At 35.9% G+C, this 17553-nt stretch overlaps 1 protein-coding gene across 1 annotated transcript in view; it reads left to right on the forward strand.

Annotated features, from left to right (window-relative positions):
• Nucleotides 1-17553, forward strand: part of LOC123526815 (GRB10-interacting GYF protein 2-like) — a 268736-nt gene that overhangs the window by 42406 nt on the left and 208777 nt on the right. Inside the window, 2 exon segments of the mRNA XM_053522603.1 lie at nt 6348-6437; nt 6942-7035. Coding sequence (XP_053378578.1) covers nt 6348-6437; nt 6942-7035 — 184 coding nt within the window.

A 17553-nucleotide genomic window follows, 5' to 3' on the forward strand; every position in this document is an offset into this window, starting at 1 on the left:
TGGCACAGTTGTTCACCATCATGAGACAGAGTGTCATGCGCAAGAACCAGGTCCCTAGGTCTAAGGTCAAGGTCACACTGAGGTCAAAGGTCAAATTCAAGAATGACCTTGTCCGGAGCATATCTTCTTCATGCATGGAGGGATTTTGATGAAACTTGGCACAGTTGTACACCATCATGAGACGGAGTGTCGTGCGCAAGAACCAGGTCCCTAGGTCTAAGGTCAAGGTCACACTTAGAGATCAAAGGTCAAATTCAAGAATGACTGTCTGGAGCATATCTTCTTCATGCAAGGAGGGATTTTGATTTAAGTTGGCACAATTGTTCACTATCATGAGACGGAGTGTCATGCACAAGAACCAGTCCCTAGGTCTAATGTCAAGGTAACACTTAGAGGTCAAAGAATACAAGAATGAAAACTTTGTCCAGAGCATTTCTTCTTCATGCATGAAGGGATTTTTGATATAACTTGGCACAAATGTTCACCACCACGAGATGGAGTGTCTTGCGCAAGAACTAGGTCTAAGGTCAAGGTCACACTTAGAGGCCAAAGGTCAGATACAAGAATGACTGTCCGAAGCATTTCTTCTTCATGCATGGAGTGATTTTGATGTAACTTGGCACAATTGTACACCATCATGAGACGAAGTGTCATGTGCAGGTCCCTTCTTTAGAATTACTTCCCTTTGTTGTTACTATAAATAGCTTATATTGTAACTTTTTCATTACTAGTTGTAAGGTAAAATCGAGACCACTTTTCTGTAGTACAACATGCATGTTACATCAAATTCTGAAGTATTTTGACCTATCTCTACCTTGTAAGGATTTTTGTGTGGACTTATAATTTTTTTGGGGGGATTTTTTTGTTTTTGTTTTTTTGTTTTGTTTTGTTTTGTTAAGATTAACTTCCCTTAGTTGTTACTATAAATAACTTACCATATATTGTAGCTTTTTTATAATTGACCGTAGGGAAAAACCAAGACCACTTTTTTGTGGTACAACATAGATGCTACTTTCAAATTTTAGGTGTATTTTAAGGTATCTCTACCTGGTAAGGAGTTTTTATGTGGATTTAGAAAAACAAAAGAATTATAATAATTACTACCACAAAATTAAAATTCCATTTGCAAGTACAGGTGCTAGTGTAAAGAAATTTGCTGTGATGGGCATGTATTGTGACATTCTGGCACTCTTGTTTTGTATAGGGACTTCCTACTTTTCTCTTACTTTTTTGCAAGGCCATGCTGGAAGGCCTCCAGATGATCCCTATTGATTTTGAGGTCAGTAGGTCAAGGTCACAGTGACCCAGAACAGTAAAACCGTTTCCTTTGTATTACTCAAGAACTCTTGGGCCTAGGATCATGAAAGTTGGTAGGGAGGTTGGTCATGACCAGCAGATGACCCCTATTGATTTTAAGGTCAGTAGGCCAAAGGTCAAGGTCACATTGACCCGGAACAGTTAAACCGTTTCTAGACGATAACTTAGAACACTTGGGCCTAGGATCACGAAACATAATAGGGAGGTTGATCATGACCAGTAGATGACCCTGTTGATTTTGAGGTCAATAGGTCAAAGGTCAAGGTCTCATTGACCCAGAACAGTAGATCTTTTGTGTACAGTGACCAAATTATTTCTGTTCCTTGTGTAATTACTGAATGCATCAAGGGGGCATTTCGTGTTCTACAAGCTCTTGTTTATGGTTGCATTTGAAACAAACTTGCAAAATATCTCTAGCAACAATAGATCTTGGATTCCTTGATGAATCCATCAGGTCCAATCCAGGGCTTTTCATCCTTATATAACAGAGGCCGAATATAACTTCCCAATCCAAAAGTATAGTATTTTTCCCCAACTGTAGCAGAGACACTTACCAAAATGCAAGGTAAGATTGCCCAAAATCACGCCAACAGATAGTTTAGATTTTGTTTATATTTTAGTATTTCCGGAGGAAGCATTTGTTGGTATCGATTTTTTAGCCCACCATCATCAGATGGTGGGCTTTTAAAATCACTCTGCGTCCGTGGTCCGTCTGTCCGTCAGTCCGTCCGTCCGTCCGTCTGTTAACAATTTCTCGTTATCGCATCTCCTCAGAAACTACTAGGGGGATTTTGACCAAACTTTGTCAGAATGATATATTGGTACCCTAGTTGTGTCCCCCTGAAAATCAGACTGGTTCAAGAATTTATGAGTGAGTTATGGCCCTTTGTTTATTTCTATAATTTACATAGATTTATATAGGGAAAAATTTTGAAAATCTTCTTGTCCAAAACCACAGAGCCTAGGGCTTTGATATTTGGTATGAAGCATCATCTAGTGGTCCTCTACCAAGATTATTAAAATTATTTCCCTGGGGTCTAATATGGCCCCGCCCTTTATGGTTTATATAGACTTCTATAGGAAAAAACTTTTAAAAACCTCTTGTTCAAAACCACAGGGCCTAGGGCTTTGATATTTTGTATGTGACATCATCTAGTGGTCTTCAACTAAGATTGTTCAAATTATCCCCCTAGGGTCAAATATGGCCCCGCCCTGGGGGTCATATGGTTTACATAGACTTATATAGGGAAAAACTTTGAAAATCTTCTTGTCCAAACCACAAAGCCTAGGGCTTTGATATTTGTAATGTAACATCATCTAGTGGTTCTCTACCAAATTTGTTCAAATGATCCCCCTAGGGTCAAATATGGCCCCGCCCTGGGGGTCACATGGTTCATATAGACTTATATAGGGAAAAGCTTATAAAATCTTCTTGTCAATAACTACAACATTCAAATTTGGACCACATGTATATTTTTGAGTGGCAAGATGAACCTTGACATGAGTTGACCTTGATTTTGACCTAGTGACCTACTTTCACATTTCTGTAGCTACAGCCTTCAAATTTGGACCACATGCATAGTTTTGTGCACTGAAAAAAACTTTGACCTTGACATTGACCTAGTGACCTACTTTCACATTTTTGAAGGTACAGGCTTCAAATTTGGACCAAATGCATAGTTTCGTGTTCTGAAATGAAATTTGACCTTGATTTTGACCTAGTGACCTACTTTCACATTTCTCAAGCTACAGCCTTCAAATTTGGACCACTTGCATAGTTTTGTGTACCGAAACAAACTTTGACCTTAACATTGACCAAGTGACCTACTTTCACATTTTTGAAGATACAGGCTTCAAATTTGGACCACATGCATAGTTCTGTGTTCCGAAATAAAATTTGACCTTGATTTTGACCTAGTGACCTACTTTCACATTTCTCAAGCTACAGCCTTCAAATTTGGACCACTTGCGTAGTTTTATGTACCGAAATGAACTTTGACCTTAAGATTGACCTAGTGACCTACTTTCACATTTCTGTAGCTACCGGCTTCGAATTTAGACCACATGAATAGGATTGTGTACCGCAACAAACTTTGACCTTGACATTGACCTAGTGACCTACTTTCACATTTTTGAAGGTACAGGCTTCAAATTTGGACCACATGCATAGATTTGTGTTCTGAAGTGAAATTTGACCTTGATTTTGACCTAGTGACCTACTTTCACATTTCTCAAGCTACAGCCTTCAAATTTGGACCACTTGCATAGTTTTGTGTACAGAAATAAACTTTGACCTTAAGATTGACCTAGTGACCTACTTTCAGATTTCTCAAACTACAACCTTCAAACTTGATGCACATGCATAGTTTTGTGTACAAAGAACTTTGTCCTTGAAATTGATCTAGTGACCTACTTTCACATTTCTCAAGCTACAGCTTTCGAATTTGGACCACATGCACAGTGCTGTGTACGGAAATGAAAATTTGACTTTGAGCCAGTCAATAAGTCTTGAAATTTGGAACACTCAAAAATGGCACATTGGTGGGCGCCAAGATCACTCTGTGATCTCTTGTTGTCTCACTATAGCCTATCGACGTACAGTACCGTGAGTAACGCATTACCAGTCTTATCCGTTATGTTCTGTGGCCTGGATTTTAGTCCATGTTTCAGGGGAGATAAATTTAATTTGTCTTTCGGTGTTTACTTCCGGTTGATTATTTTTGCCAAAATGTCACATAAGACAAACTTTTTTCTCTGACATTGTGCCAGTTTCATTTGAAATGTACAAGCAACTTAAATGCATGAAAAATACAAGGTTTTAGCTTGATATCCACAGTTTCTAAGGTATTATGGCATTTTCAGAGAACATAAGACAATGTGTCAGATTTTGCCAAAAATAGCTGTCGCGACATAATTTTCAAGCAGTTACCCTAACTGTAGCCTTGTTTTGCCCTGTTTTGTCATTTTCTACTCTGATCTGCATACAAATTACACATTTAAACTGTTAAATATGTTCATTTTTACCTCTGATTGCCAGAAATTAGCAATCTTTAGGCTTAGTAAATATGCAGTTTTTTGATAAAAAAACAAAACACCCAAAACAGTGAAAATGTGATATTTTTGGGTTTTATCCTCATTTACAACAAAATTGCAATACATTTGTCATTTTCTATCAAATTCTAATCAAAGTAGCCCATTTCCACCCTCATCTGACCAGATTTAAGTTTTTACCAATGTCACCTAATAGGTTACGACACACTAACTATCTGTTCTTTATTGTATATAAAATTGACATATTTCCAATGGCCGGAGCACGCACCAGGACCCATTTTGAATATCTGTAACTTACATTTTCTTGAAGAATATTGTCAGTGCTGAATAAAAATTAAAAGAAAAGTGGGGGTCATGTTTGATGCAAGAAAAATATTTTCAGTCAAACTGCAAAATCAGCTAAAAAATGAGACCCCAAATTGTAGTGGTGGTGTATGATCTAAGTTTCCATGAAAAATTCTGTCATGTTGTTATTTCATTATGAAAATGCTACCTATATGTCAAGCATAGATTTGTCATGTGATTTTAGCAAAAACATTGAAAAGAAAATAAGGAAAATAGCTCTACACAGCAAAACAGCTGAGGACTAGTTGTATCAGCCATTATGCGACTATCATTTTTTTTTCACCATTTTCCTATATAGTGTCTGTATGCCATAACGGGAAATACTACAGTAAATCTATCAAACGTGTGACAGTATCAAAAGAAAATCAGAGGTCATTGTTTGACTGTTGGGTAAAAAAATGTAAAATCAAGGGTACTGGTAATAATACCACCGAAGAAACAGCTTTTAAAACTAAATCATTACAGTACATTTTAGTGGCTACAGTGAAAATTTCACAAACCTAAAGCCAGGAATATAATTATGCTCAATTTGACATAGGCTGACAACATACCCCTTTGAATGTTTTTAAATATTTTGAATGGTGAATTTTGAAGTCTGAAAAATAATGTGCTGTAAAAATTAAATTTCAGTTGAAAATACTTATTACTATGCAAATTTATACACTAGTACCAATCTTTCAATGAAAAGCTTTTATTCCCAGAATTGACAATTATCATGCATAAATTTCCCAATTTGAAAGGCCAGGACCTTTTCCCAATTTCTTGATGAAAAGCCTTGCAATCATAGGTTCTGGAGTTACGGCCCCAGATTGACCCATTAAAGAGCCAAAATTTGTTATTTTTTACCTTTTGAACACTATAGAAAAGACTTTTACATTCCATTTTAACCACACTTATACACAACTTAAGTCACAATAAGATCTGGGTTCCTTTTGAAAACCGGCAAGATTCCATCATGGGTTCTAGAGTTAATGCTTCAAAAGTTTTCTATTTTGGACCTTTCAGCCATATAGAGGTCTCATTTATACTTTGATACAAACTTACACAGACTGTTTATCTTGATGGTCTCTAGGCCAAGTTTGAAACTGGGTTATATGCTGCTCAGATCAAAGGGAAAGCTTTTTAACACTGTGGGCCATATTTATGACCCTATCTTCATGAAACTTGGTCAGAATGTTTATCTTGATGATTCAAAGGCCATGTTTAACAGGTGAGCGATATAGGGTCATCATGACCCTCTTGTATAAGCTTACTTTTTAGAATTATAAACCCGTACGTGATAATCACATTATTGAAAACTGGAATCTCAAGTTGAATATAGATTTTTCTAAACTTCTACTTTCACTTTCAGAATCTTGAAAGCAAGGCTCTGATTGATGAAGGAGTGTCTCAGTAGCCTGTCCTCGGATCCAATGTGTGTAGTTTTAATTGGAGATGATTTTAATCAGATTGTCCTTGTCCTATGAACACATTTCTAGCTTAAATCCTTTTATGTGAGGAAACAGAACATGAGTGTTTTGCAGCAATATATACTACATATTATTTCAGTCTGAAATAAACATTTACGAGTATGGTGATGATTAAAAGTTTATTGTTAAATTGTAAATTTTGTAAAAAAAATAACTATTTTACAGGTTGCGACAGTTATCTGGAGGTAACAGTGTTGGTACCCCGCCCCCTTCCCCTGCCCCAGGATTTGGCAAATACAAGCTAGCTGACTACAGGTAATTCTATTAACACAATTCAAGGTGGAGATTTTGTGCTTCCCACCCCCTGTATGTATGCCTGTCGCTCTGTCTGAATTTTGTGTTGTGCTTATCTCAAAAAGTATTTGATCTAGAGTCAAAAAAACTCACAGGATTGTTATTCAGCATGTGAAGTTGTGCTCCTGGCGTTTCAGTTGGGAGTAGAAAAGTTTTAAGACGCTTGACTTAGTAAAAATTATGCATAAATATGGCCTAAGTTTGTGTAGCATGTATCTCAAAATTCCATACCTCAAGTTTTTATTTCAGTGTAAATGAGATGTGAAACCAAAATTTGTAGTCCTGTTTGGCGCCATATAACCTATACTGTGTTGGTGCGCCTTAAACCCAAATAAATAAATAAATATGTATCTCAAAAAGTATTTGACCTTAGGTTATGAAATCATTACTGGAGTATTATTCAGCAAATATGAAGTTGTGCATCTGAGGTTTTGTTTGAGATGACACTCAGCCAGACCATTTCAGTAACAGTAAACTTCTAATATTTGGATGTTCAGCATGTCCCTATAATCAAATGACTGTCGTTATTATGCACCCACAAAAGGAAGTTAGCTTGTTGGTAGGTCTGTCGGTCGGTATGTCAGTCTGTTGGTTTTCATTGTTTTCGGACAATACCTCGTGAAAGGCTTGAGAGATTCAAATAACTTTTGGTACACAGGTGTAACATCAGAAAATACAGGTCAAGTTCAACTATGACCCTGAACAATTAAACGGTTTTCGGATGATAACTTCAGAAAGCTTTGGCCTGGGATCATAAATTGTGGTACAAAGTTGTAACATCATGAAATACAGGTCAAGTTTGAATTCTGGTACACAGGTGTAACATCATGAAATACAGGTCAAGTTCGACTTTGAGGTCAGTAGGTCAAAGGTCAAGGTCAGAATGACCCTGAACATGTAAATGGTTTCCAGATGATAACTTGAGAATGCTTTGGCCTGGGATCATAAGTTATGGTACAAAGTTGTAACATCATGAAATACAGGTCAGGTTCGACTTTTAGGTCAGAAGTCAATGTCACAATGACCCTGAACAGTTAAATGGTTTCCAGATGATAACTTCAGAATGCTTTTGCCTCGGATCATAAATTTTAGTACACAGGTGTAACATCATGAAATACAGGTCAAGTTTGACTTTGAGGTCAGTAGGTCAAAGGTCAGGGTCACGCAGTCAATTTTAATTAAACTTGCACACAACTTATATTGGCATAATATCTCAGTTCCTTTCAAAAACAGGCCAGATCTCGCCATGGGTTCCTGAGTTATGGCTCCTTAAAGGGCCAACATTTGCTATTTTGGCTTGTGAACACGATAGATACAGCCGTTTGCAGTCAACTTTAATCAAACTTGCACACAACTTGTATTGGCATAATATCTCGGTTCCTAAAGTCGGAACACTGACCTTCCCAACATTGGTTCCAGAGTTATGGTCCCTTAAAGAGACTTCCTATAGTTTTTTCCTTTCATAGATTTTTTTTTTAATTCACATATATGATATGAAAATTTGTGCTGAAAACAATGAACAAATAAAAACAATAGGTCAATAGGCTTGTTTTTGTGAAAAATGTTTTGAACACACCCACTGTTGCTGAAACTGTCAGCGATTTTTCAACATTTTCATAATTTTCTGCTTTTTATGCCCCCGAAGGGAGGCATATATATATAGTTTTTAAACGGTCAGTCGGTCTGTACGCAATTTTCGTGTCCGGTCCATATCTTTGTCATCCATGGATGGATTTTCAAATAACTTGGCATGAATGTGTACAACAGTAAGACGATGTGTCGCGCGCAAGTCCCAGGTCCGTAGCTCAAAGGTCAAGGACACACTTAGACGTTAAAGGTCATTTTTCATGATAGTGCATTGATGGGCGTGTCCGGTCCATATCTTTGTCATCCATGGATGGATTTTCAAGTAACTATGCATAAATGTGTGGCACAGTAAGACGATGTGTCGCGCGCAAGACCCAGGTCTGTAGCTCAAAGGTCAAGGTCACACTTAGACGTTAAATGTCATATTTCATGATAGTGCATTGATGGGCGTGTCCAGTCCGTATCTTTGTCATCCATGGATGGATTTTCAAGTAACTAAGCGTAAATGTGTGGCACAGTAAGATGACGTGTCGCGCGCAAGACCCAGGTCTGTAGCTCAAAGGTCAAGGTCACACTTAGACGTTAAAGGTCATATTTCATGATAGTGCATTGATGGGCGTGTCCGGTCCATATCTTTGTCATTCATGCATGGATTTTAAAATTATTGGGCATGAATGTGTACCACAGTAAGTCGACATGTCGCGCGCAAGACCCAAGTCCGTAGCTCAAAAGTCAATGTCACACTTAGACGTTAAAGGTCATATTTCATGATAGTGCAATGATGGGCATGTCCGGTCCATATCTTTGTCATTCATGCATGGATTTTAAAATACTACGCATGAATGTGTGGCACAGTAAGACGATGTGTCGCGCGCAAGACCCAGGTCCGTAGGTCAAAGGTCCTAAACTCTAACATCGGCCATAACTATTCATTCAAAGTGCCATTGGGGGCATGTGTCATCCTATGGAGACAGCTCTTGTTTATAAATACAAACCAGAATATACATCAAGACAGCACAATAAGGTTTTTTTTCTTTTTACAGATTTTATTATATACTTATTTGATATCATAGTCATATTTGTAATACTCTATTCTTTTAATAATTGGTACAAAAGAAAAAAAATCTTGTTTCATATTCACTTTTGTGAACTTTTTTCAATGAAAAGTACCCATAGTGAAGAATGTTTTTTTTAAATTCTGAAGAAACTCCATAGAATTTTTTCCTATTTTTCTTGTGTATAGATAATTGTATTGTGAGCATAAAATTGGCTAAAAATGTATGGGTCACCAGGCTAAATTTTATGTTAACACTGCTAGAATACAACACCTGTTCGGACGGAAAATGGCCAAATTGATTACATGTATGTGTGCTATAAGTTAAAAAAATGTTTTAAAAATTCTTAATTCTTTCTAAAATTGAATACTAAATAATCTGAAAGGTGATATTGTCTTATCAGTACTAAGTCAATGATCTTACATTATATGAGCAACACTGTCCTTGTACTAAAATGCGATGTGAAAAAACAACCACAAAAATAGCAAGATACCTGTCAGGCATGATACTTGTCAATACAACATAAACCAGTATCAACATTTGATTACTGAAAAAAACTGATCAAAAATGTTATTTAATTCAAGATTCCTCATATTTAAGATTGTCTGTAACATGTTTCAACAAATGTTGACTTCAGTTCAGTTTTCCATAGAAAGTGTCAGCTGCACAGAAAGATGCGCATAAAAAACTATAGGAATTCCCTTTAAAGGGCCGAAAGTTGCTATTTTGGCCTTTGCGGCCATATAGAGACTTCATTTATGGTTTGATTTGCTACAAACTTGCAAAATATCTTTAACAACAATAGATCTTGGATTCCATGATGAAGCCGTCAGATCCATTCATAGGTTCCAGAGTTACGGCCCCTGATTTACCCCTGAAAGATCCAAAATTCGTTGATTTTTTCCTTGTGAATATGATAGAAGTGACATTGTACTTTCTATTTTAACCACACTTACACACAACTTAAGTCACAATAAGATCTCAGTTCCTTTCGGAAAATTGGCTTCATGGGTTCTAGAGTTACTTCCCCTGAAAGGGGAAAAAATTCTATGTTGGCTCTTTCAGCCATATAGGGGTTTCATTTATGCTTTGATTTGGTACAAACTTGCACAGAATGTTTATCTTGATGATCTGTAGTCCAAGTTTGAAACTGGGTCATGTGGGGTCAAAAACTATGTCACCAGGTCAAATCAAATGGAAAAGCTAGTTAACAACCCAGAGGCCACATTTATGACCATAATTTCATGAAACTTGGTCAGAATGTTAATAAATCTTGAACTAAAACTGGGTCATATGGGTCAAAAACTAGGTAATTTGGTCAAATCAAAGGGAAAGCTTGTTACCACTATTGAGGCCACATTTTTTACCCTATCTACATGAAACTTGATCAGAATGTTTATCTTGATGATTCCTGGGCCAACTTCGAAATTGGATTCATGTGGGGTCAAAAACTAGGTCACATGCTCAAATCAAAAGAAAAGCTTAACACTGTGAAGGCCAAATTTATGACCCTATCTTCATGAAAGTAGGTCAGAATGTTTATCTTGATAATTTCAAGGCCAAGTTTAACAGATGAGCGATATAGGTCAGCATGGCCCTCTTGTTTAAGATATTGCAATAAAATTTGGACCACTGAAACAGTTTTGAACACAGATCTCAAAACTGACTTTCAGTGACCTTGATTTTGACCTACTGACCCACTTTCTTCTTTTTAGCTCACCTGTCACGTAGTGACAAGATGAGCTTTTGTGATCGCCTTTCGTCCGTAGTCCCTCCGTCGTCCGTTCACAATTTCTTGTGAACACGATAGAGACCACAGTTTGAAATCAATTTTAATCAAACTTGCACACAACTTGTATTGGCGTAATATCTCGGTTTACTTTTGAAAACTGGCCAGATCCCTTCATGGGTTCCAGAGTTATGGTCCCTTAAAAAGCCAAAATTTACTATTTTTGGCTTGTGAACACGATAGAGACCACATTTTACAATCAACCTTAATCAAACTTGCACACAAGTTGTATTGGCATAATATCTCGGTTCCTTTCGAAAACTGGCCAGATCCAATTATGGGTTCCCGAGTTATGGCCCATTAAAGGGCCAAAATTTGCCATTTTTGGCTTGTGAACATGATAGAGACCACATTTTGCAATCAACTTTAATAAAAGTTGTACACAACTTGTGTTGGCATTATATCTTGGTTTCTGTCGAAAACTGGCCCGATCCCATCATGGGTTCAAGAGTTATGGTCCCTTAAAGGGCCAAAATTTGCTATTTTCGGCTTGTGAACACGATAGATACAACCGTTTGCAGTCAACTTTAATCAAACTTGCACACAACTTGTATTGGCATAATATCTCGGTTCCCTTTGAAAACTGGCCAGATCCCATCATGGGTTTCAGAGTTACGGCCCCTTGCAGGGTCCAAATTTGCTATTTTGGCTTTTGCAGCCATATAGAGACTTCATTTATGGTTTGATTTGAAACAGATTTGCAAAATATCTTCATCAACAATAAATCTTGGATTCCATGATGAATCTGTCAGATTCAGTCATAGGTTCTGGAGTTATTTTATATCTGATTACCTCCCTTGATTTTAATCAAAATGGATTTATATCAGTAAGTACTTATAGGACTCATTTGAAATGTCATTATTGTCATTAGTTGGACTGAGACAATCAGGGTAGAAATCTATGGACTGATTTTATGTCAAATTACCTGCCTTTGTTTCAAATTAAAAAGGGTATATCTCCGTAACTAATGAAGATACTGATCTGAAATTTTATTTATGCCATCACATGGACTTGGACAAATCAGTTTAGATACATATTGACTGAATTTATGACAAAGTACCTCCCTTTATTTTTTATGTAAATGAATATACATTAGCAGCTTCTAATGAGATTGGTTTTAAATGTTAAGTCTTCCAGGGTAAGGAATAGTCATGCTAGTACAAAAATGCAGAATTTGAGCCTAGGACCCTCAAACTTGGTATGGAGATTGGCCTTGACTAGTACTTTACCCATAGGTCAAAAGGAACTGTTACAAGAAAATATATATCCTGATGATATTTAACCCTTTACCACACAGAGCAGAAGCCAAAGTAACCTCCTTTACATAACACTGATAAGTGATAATCAATAATCGGTATATGGCTGATAAGCATGACTGTCTTATCTGAACAGAGGTGTTGGCATTAATTTGTGATTACACACACCTATGTTAAAAATATCATTATTTTAATATTTTCTGTAAGTTTGACATTATTTTTGTTATATAAAGTTTATAGCAATTTAAATTCTCTTTCCGATGATACAAAATTCATTGTAGTTTCTCTTTGAGTTTCGAAGATATAAAGTGTTAAAGTAAGGGAACAGGGTTTCAGAAATCCCATGTCCGGAGCCCGGGGGCTACCAGAAAGTTCTGTCGGGCTACTAAATTTTTTCAGAGCGTGCCGGGCGGGCTACCTTGAAACTCCGTATCGAGTAGCCCGGAAATCAATAATTTAGTCTTCAAATATAATTTTGATAGTTGTCTATAATCCCCTTGTTTATCAAGAGATACATGCCCGAGGCTTTAATTATCTTAACACCTACTGTCACAATCTGCAAACAATTAACCGTTTCATCGTACCCGCAGGCAAATGTTCACAAAAACATGTGTAAGATTGATTTTAGACTGATCCAGTAACATCAAAGACGCTGATCGATATTGTTTAATACAATATGCAAACCAGTCTTAAAATTACGTCATTTTAGCGCCACCTGCCAAAATGTACTTTCGGTTTCGCTGACCTCAATATTTATCGAGAGATATTTGATTTTGAGGCAGTTTAGTGCTTACACTGATTGTTTATGCTTTTCAATATAAATACTTGCCTAACATGCAAAAAAATCGACCATGATTTTGCAAAATATCAGAAAGTATACAGAATTTTGGACAAACATAAATTCGGATAAGTCAAGACACAGTGTCAAGAAACTGAGAGACGTTATATACGCGGTTCTAGTCTGTTTATTAAACCAGGCAGATGTTTAGAATCAGAAAGGATCAACTTTAAATAATTTTGAGATAAATTACAATTCATACAGCTCTAAGTTAGTAAGTTCTAAGGAATTTGCAAGTTTACAAAAATTGATTTGCATTCCCTTTTTTATTGCCATGTTGCAATAACTATCAGGATCTAGTACTCCTGATATTATTTCTCAGTTTAATAACATGCAGTTTTATCTTTTAAAATGAGAAAAAAGAGTAATGATATTTGCTATTTAAAGGTGGTCAATCACATTTAATCAACATTTAATGACATTTTTTACTTTTTAGCTCACCTGAGCAATGCTCAGGTGAGTTTTTCTGATCGCTCGATGTCCGGCGTCTGTCGTCCGTCGTCTGTCGTCCGTCGTCTGTCAACATTTAGCTTGTGTATGCGATAGAGGCTGTATTTTTCAATTAATCTTCATGAATATTGGTCAGAATGATAACCTTGATGAAATCTAGGCCGAGTTCGAAAATGGGTCATCTCGGGTCAAAAACTAGGTCACTAGGTCAAATCAAAGAAAAACCTTGTGTATGCGATAGAGGCTGTATTTTTCATTTAATCTTCATGAATATTGGTCAGAATGATAACTTTGATGAAATCTAGGCCGAGTTCGAAAATAGTTCATCTCGGGTCAAAAACTAGGTCACTAGGTCAAATCAAAGAAAAACCTTGTGTATGCGATAGAGGCGGTATTTTTCAATTAATCTTCATGAATATTGGGCAGAATGATAACCTTGATGAAATCTAAGCGGAGTTCGAAAATGGGTCATCTCGGGTCAAAAACTAGGTCACTAGGTCAAATCAAAGAAAAACCTTGTGTATGCGATAGAGGCTGTATTTTTCAATTCTTCTTCATTAATATTGGTCAGAATGATAACCTTTATGAAATCTAGGCCGAATTCGAAAATGGGTCATCTTGGGTCAAAAACTAGGTCACTAGGTCAAATCAAAGAAAAACTTTGTGTATGCGATAGAGGCTGTATTTTTCAATTGATCTTCATGAATTTTGGTCAGAATGATTGCCTTGATAAAATTTAGGCCGAGTTCGAAAATGGATCATCTCGGGTCAAAAACTAGGTCACTAGGTCAAATCAAAGAAAAACCTTGTGTATGCGATAGAGGCGGTATTTTTCAATTGATCTTCATGAATCTTGGTCAGAATGATTACCTTGATGAAATTTAGACCAAGTTCGAAAATGGGTCATCTGGGGTCAAAAACTAGGTCACTAGGTCAAATCAAAGAAAAACCTTGTGTATGCAATAGAGGCTGTATTTTTCAACTGATCTTCATGAAATTTAGCCAGAATGATTACCTTGATGAAATCTAGGCCGAGTTCGAAAATGGGTCATCTGGGGTAAAAAACTAGGTCACTAGGTCAAATCGAAGAAAAACATTGTGTATGCAATAGAGGATGTATTTTTCAATTGATCTTCATGAAATTTGGTCAGAATGATTGCCTTGATGAAATCTAGGTCAATTTTGAATATGGGTTATCTGAGGTCAAAAACTAGGTCACTAGTCAAATTAAAGAAAAATCTTGTGTATGCGATAGAGACTGTTTTTTTTAATTGATTTTTATGAAATTTGGTCAGGTTGATTGCCTTAATGAAATCTAGGTCGAATTTGAATATGGGTCATCTGAGGTCAAAAACTAGGTCACTTGGTCAAATCAAAGAAAAAACTTCTGTATGTGATAGAGGCTGTATTTTTCAGTTGATCTTCATGAATTTTGGTCAGAATGATTGCCTTGATAAAATCTAGGTCGAGTTTGAACATGGGTCATCTAGGGTCAAAACCTAGGTCATGTCTAAGAAAATGCTTGTTTTATCACAAGAGACCAATTTTTTGGTCCAATCTTAATGAAAATTGGTCAGAATATTTGTTTCCATGAAATCACTAGGTCAAACATGTTTTACACTGTTATGGAGTGTTTCTTAGGTGAGCGACCTAGGGCCATCTTGGCCCTCTTGTTGTATATTATGGTAGAGAATTATTTAAGGAACAAAAAGACCGATTACATAGAGTTAGATTCCTATTTGAAATGTATATTTTATATTTTTATAAAATTTTGTAATTACTCCCCTTTAATATGAAAGTATATAAAAAGCTGGGTATTTCTTTTTATTTCGATACAATGTCTAGTTTTACATTTGCATTTGATAGTCATATCAACTATTGAACAATCTGAACCAAAATGCAAGTTTTAAAGCTGTGTGTAGCTTCTGAATTCATTTATTTCCAATCTATCTTGGTTGCGCAACCAAGATAGGCAAAGGGAGGTAATAACAATTTTTCAAACTTGCGTTTCTAATGAATTCCATCTAAATACATAATTTTTGATGCAAATATTTTACAAATATATTACAATATGTCTAATATTTATACATTTCCTTAGGCAAAGTATGTTTATCAAATTTATACTTATGATAAAATAACTCTATCTTGGTTGGGCAACCAGGATAGGAAAATGAAATTTTAAAAATACCTCCAGTGAAAATCTAATTTGTATTAAGTGTTAAGTGAACATAAATGAGTGTAAATGACCAGATGCTAAAGTTTCGAACAATCCGTTACATGGCCAAATCTGATTATCCACCTTTAAGAGAACAAAATTTAAAACTTTGTGCGAAGGGCCCAAAAATTTATAAAACCCTAAAAATTTAATTTTTCCCCTCCACGGTAGTATAAAGCACATAGTAAATAAAACCAAAAATGGCCTTTCCCCAAATAAACTTAAATTTTTCGGGTTTCCAATTAAAATTTTAGTACCCCAAATGGGCAAACCCAAAAATTTGGCAGATTTCGAAACCCTGAAGGGAAAAAATTTTTTTTTGGCGTAAAATTCTTTTTTGGGATTACTTTCACTTTGAAATTCAAAAACAATTTCTTTTGATGTTTGAAAGTTTTGATTATAATTAATAGACCCCACTTCCGAATTGGAATCGGTAAGTTTTTATAAAAAACAAAACCTAAAAACCGAATAACACTACATAAATAACGGACGAAAAATTTTTCTGAAAGTGCAAAAAGATCGCTGACATAAGGCTCGTAACCGACTAAGTATTTTTGGTGCAAAAACCCCGGGGTCCTTTTTTTTTTGTTTAAACCCTTCCCGTTATGAAAGGGGCCATAAATTCCCGGGCCAAATCGTAACACAAATTGTTGTTTAGGGGAAACCCGCTTTAATCCCCGCGGACCTTAAATGACCAAACCATTTAAAAATACTAAAAATTTTTAAAAGGGTTGGGTTTTTTTTAGAACGGGAAAAAGTCCTGCAAACCCCCCGCCAGTTTGCGGGTATTTTTTTCCACAGTAATTTTCCATATTAGTGTTGTGCACATGTAGGAAAAAACCCCTTTGGCCCTATTTTTGCAAAGTACTTAAAAAATTTTAAATAGTAACCACATAAATTTTCGCAAATATTATGACGAATCCCTTTTTTTTTGCGTTAGAAAAAAATTTTCCCGGAATTCTTTTTTTTTAGGAAAAGAAAAAAAAAAGCGTTTAAATTAAATGAGATAGGGGGATAAAATTTTTCTGTTCAAATACCCCCTTATTTTGTTAAAAAAAAACTTTCATCGGTAATCGATAGCCCCAGGGGTCAATATTTTTTCTTTTGGGAAACCCAATAGTTCCGTGAAAAATTCGATTTTGGAAAAAGGGGTTTAAAATGTGTATGTCTATTTCTATGTCAAAACTTGATTTTTATCTTTAAAGAGAAAGTGTACCCCGGGTGACGAAAGGGCCACCCAAGGCCCTCTTTTTAAGGTAAGCAAAAAATTTTTTGGAGGTCTTATACAGTTTTGAAACAATTTTTTTAAATTGAAATTTTTATAAATTTTTCCCTGAAACAATTTTAAAATGAAAATGTATCATTTTTAAATACCATTTTTCCCTACATAAGCTGCCTTTTGGGGGGGTATTCCCATCACCAATGATGGGTCTTGTTTAAACTCTTAATAATATTTATAAAGATAAAAAGGGATGTATTTAAATGATTTCGGGTATGGCAGAAAAGAAAATTTTTTGCTCGGGAATATACGAAGTGAAAATCCCTGAAAAATTTTAAAAATATACAGTTTTGGTACAAAAAGCCTCAAAAAACCCCCCTAGCTTTCCCAAATTTATCTGAGGGGGAAAAAGGGTTAGTGCAGCTGTCACAACCCCTTTTTCCTCTACTAAATTTTTTTACAAGCTGGGGGTTTTTACTGTCTGATTTTTGAAAAAAAAAAAATTAAAAAATTTTTTTTGTCACTTGATATCCCCCCCCTTTCCCCCCCCCACCACCACAAATTTTTTTTTTTAAAAATTTTGGGTTCATGTAGGGCCCCAAAAACTAGTCACCAAAAACTAGCTAAAAACCCAAAGGGAAAGCATTTAACACTCTAGATTTTAAACT

Source organism: Mercenaria mercenaria, chromosome 14, assembly GCF_021730395.1.
Source record: "Mercenaria mercenaria strain notata chromosome 14, MADL_Memer_1, whole genome shotgun sequence".
Classification (NCBI taxonomy): domain Eukaryota; kingdom Metazoa; phylum Mollusca; class Bivalvia; order Venerida; family Veneridae; genus Mercenaria; species Mercenaria mercenaria.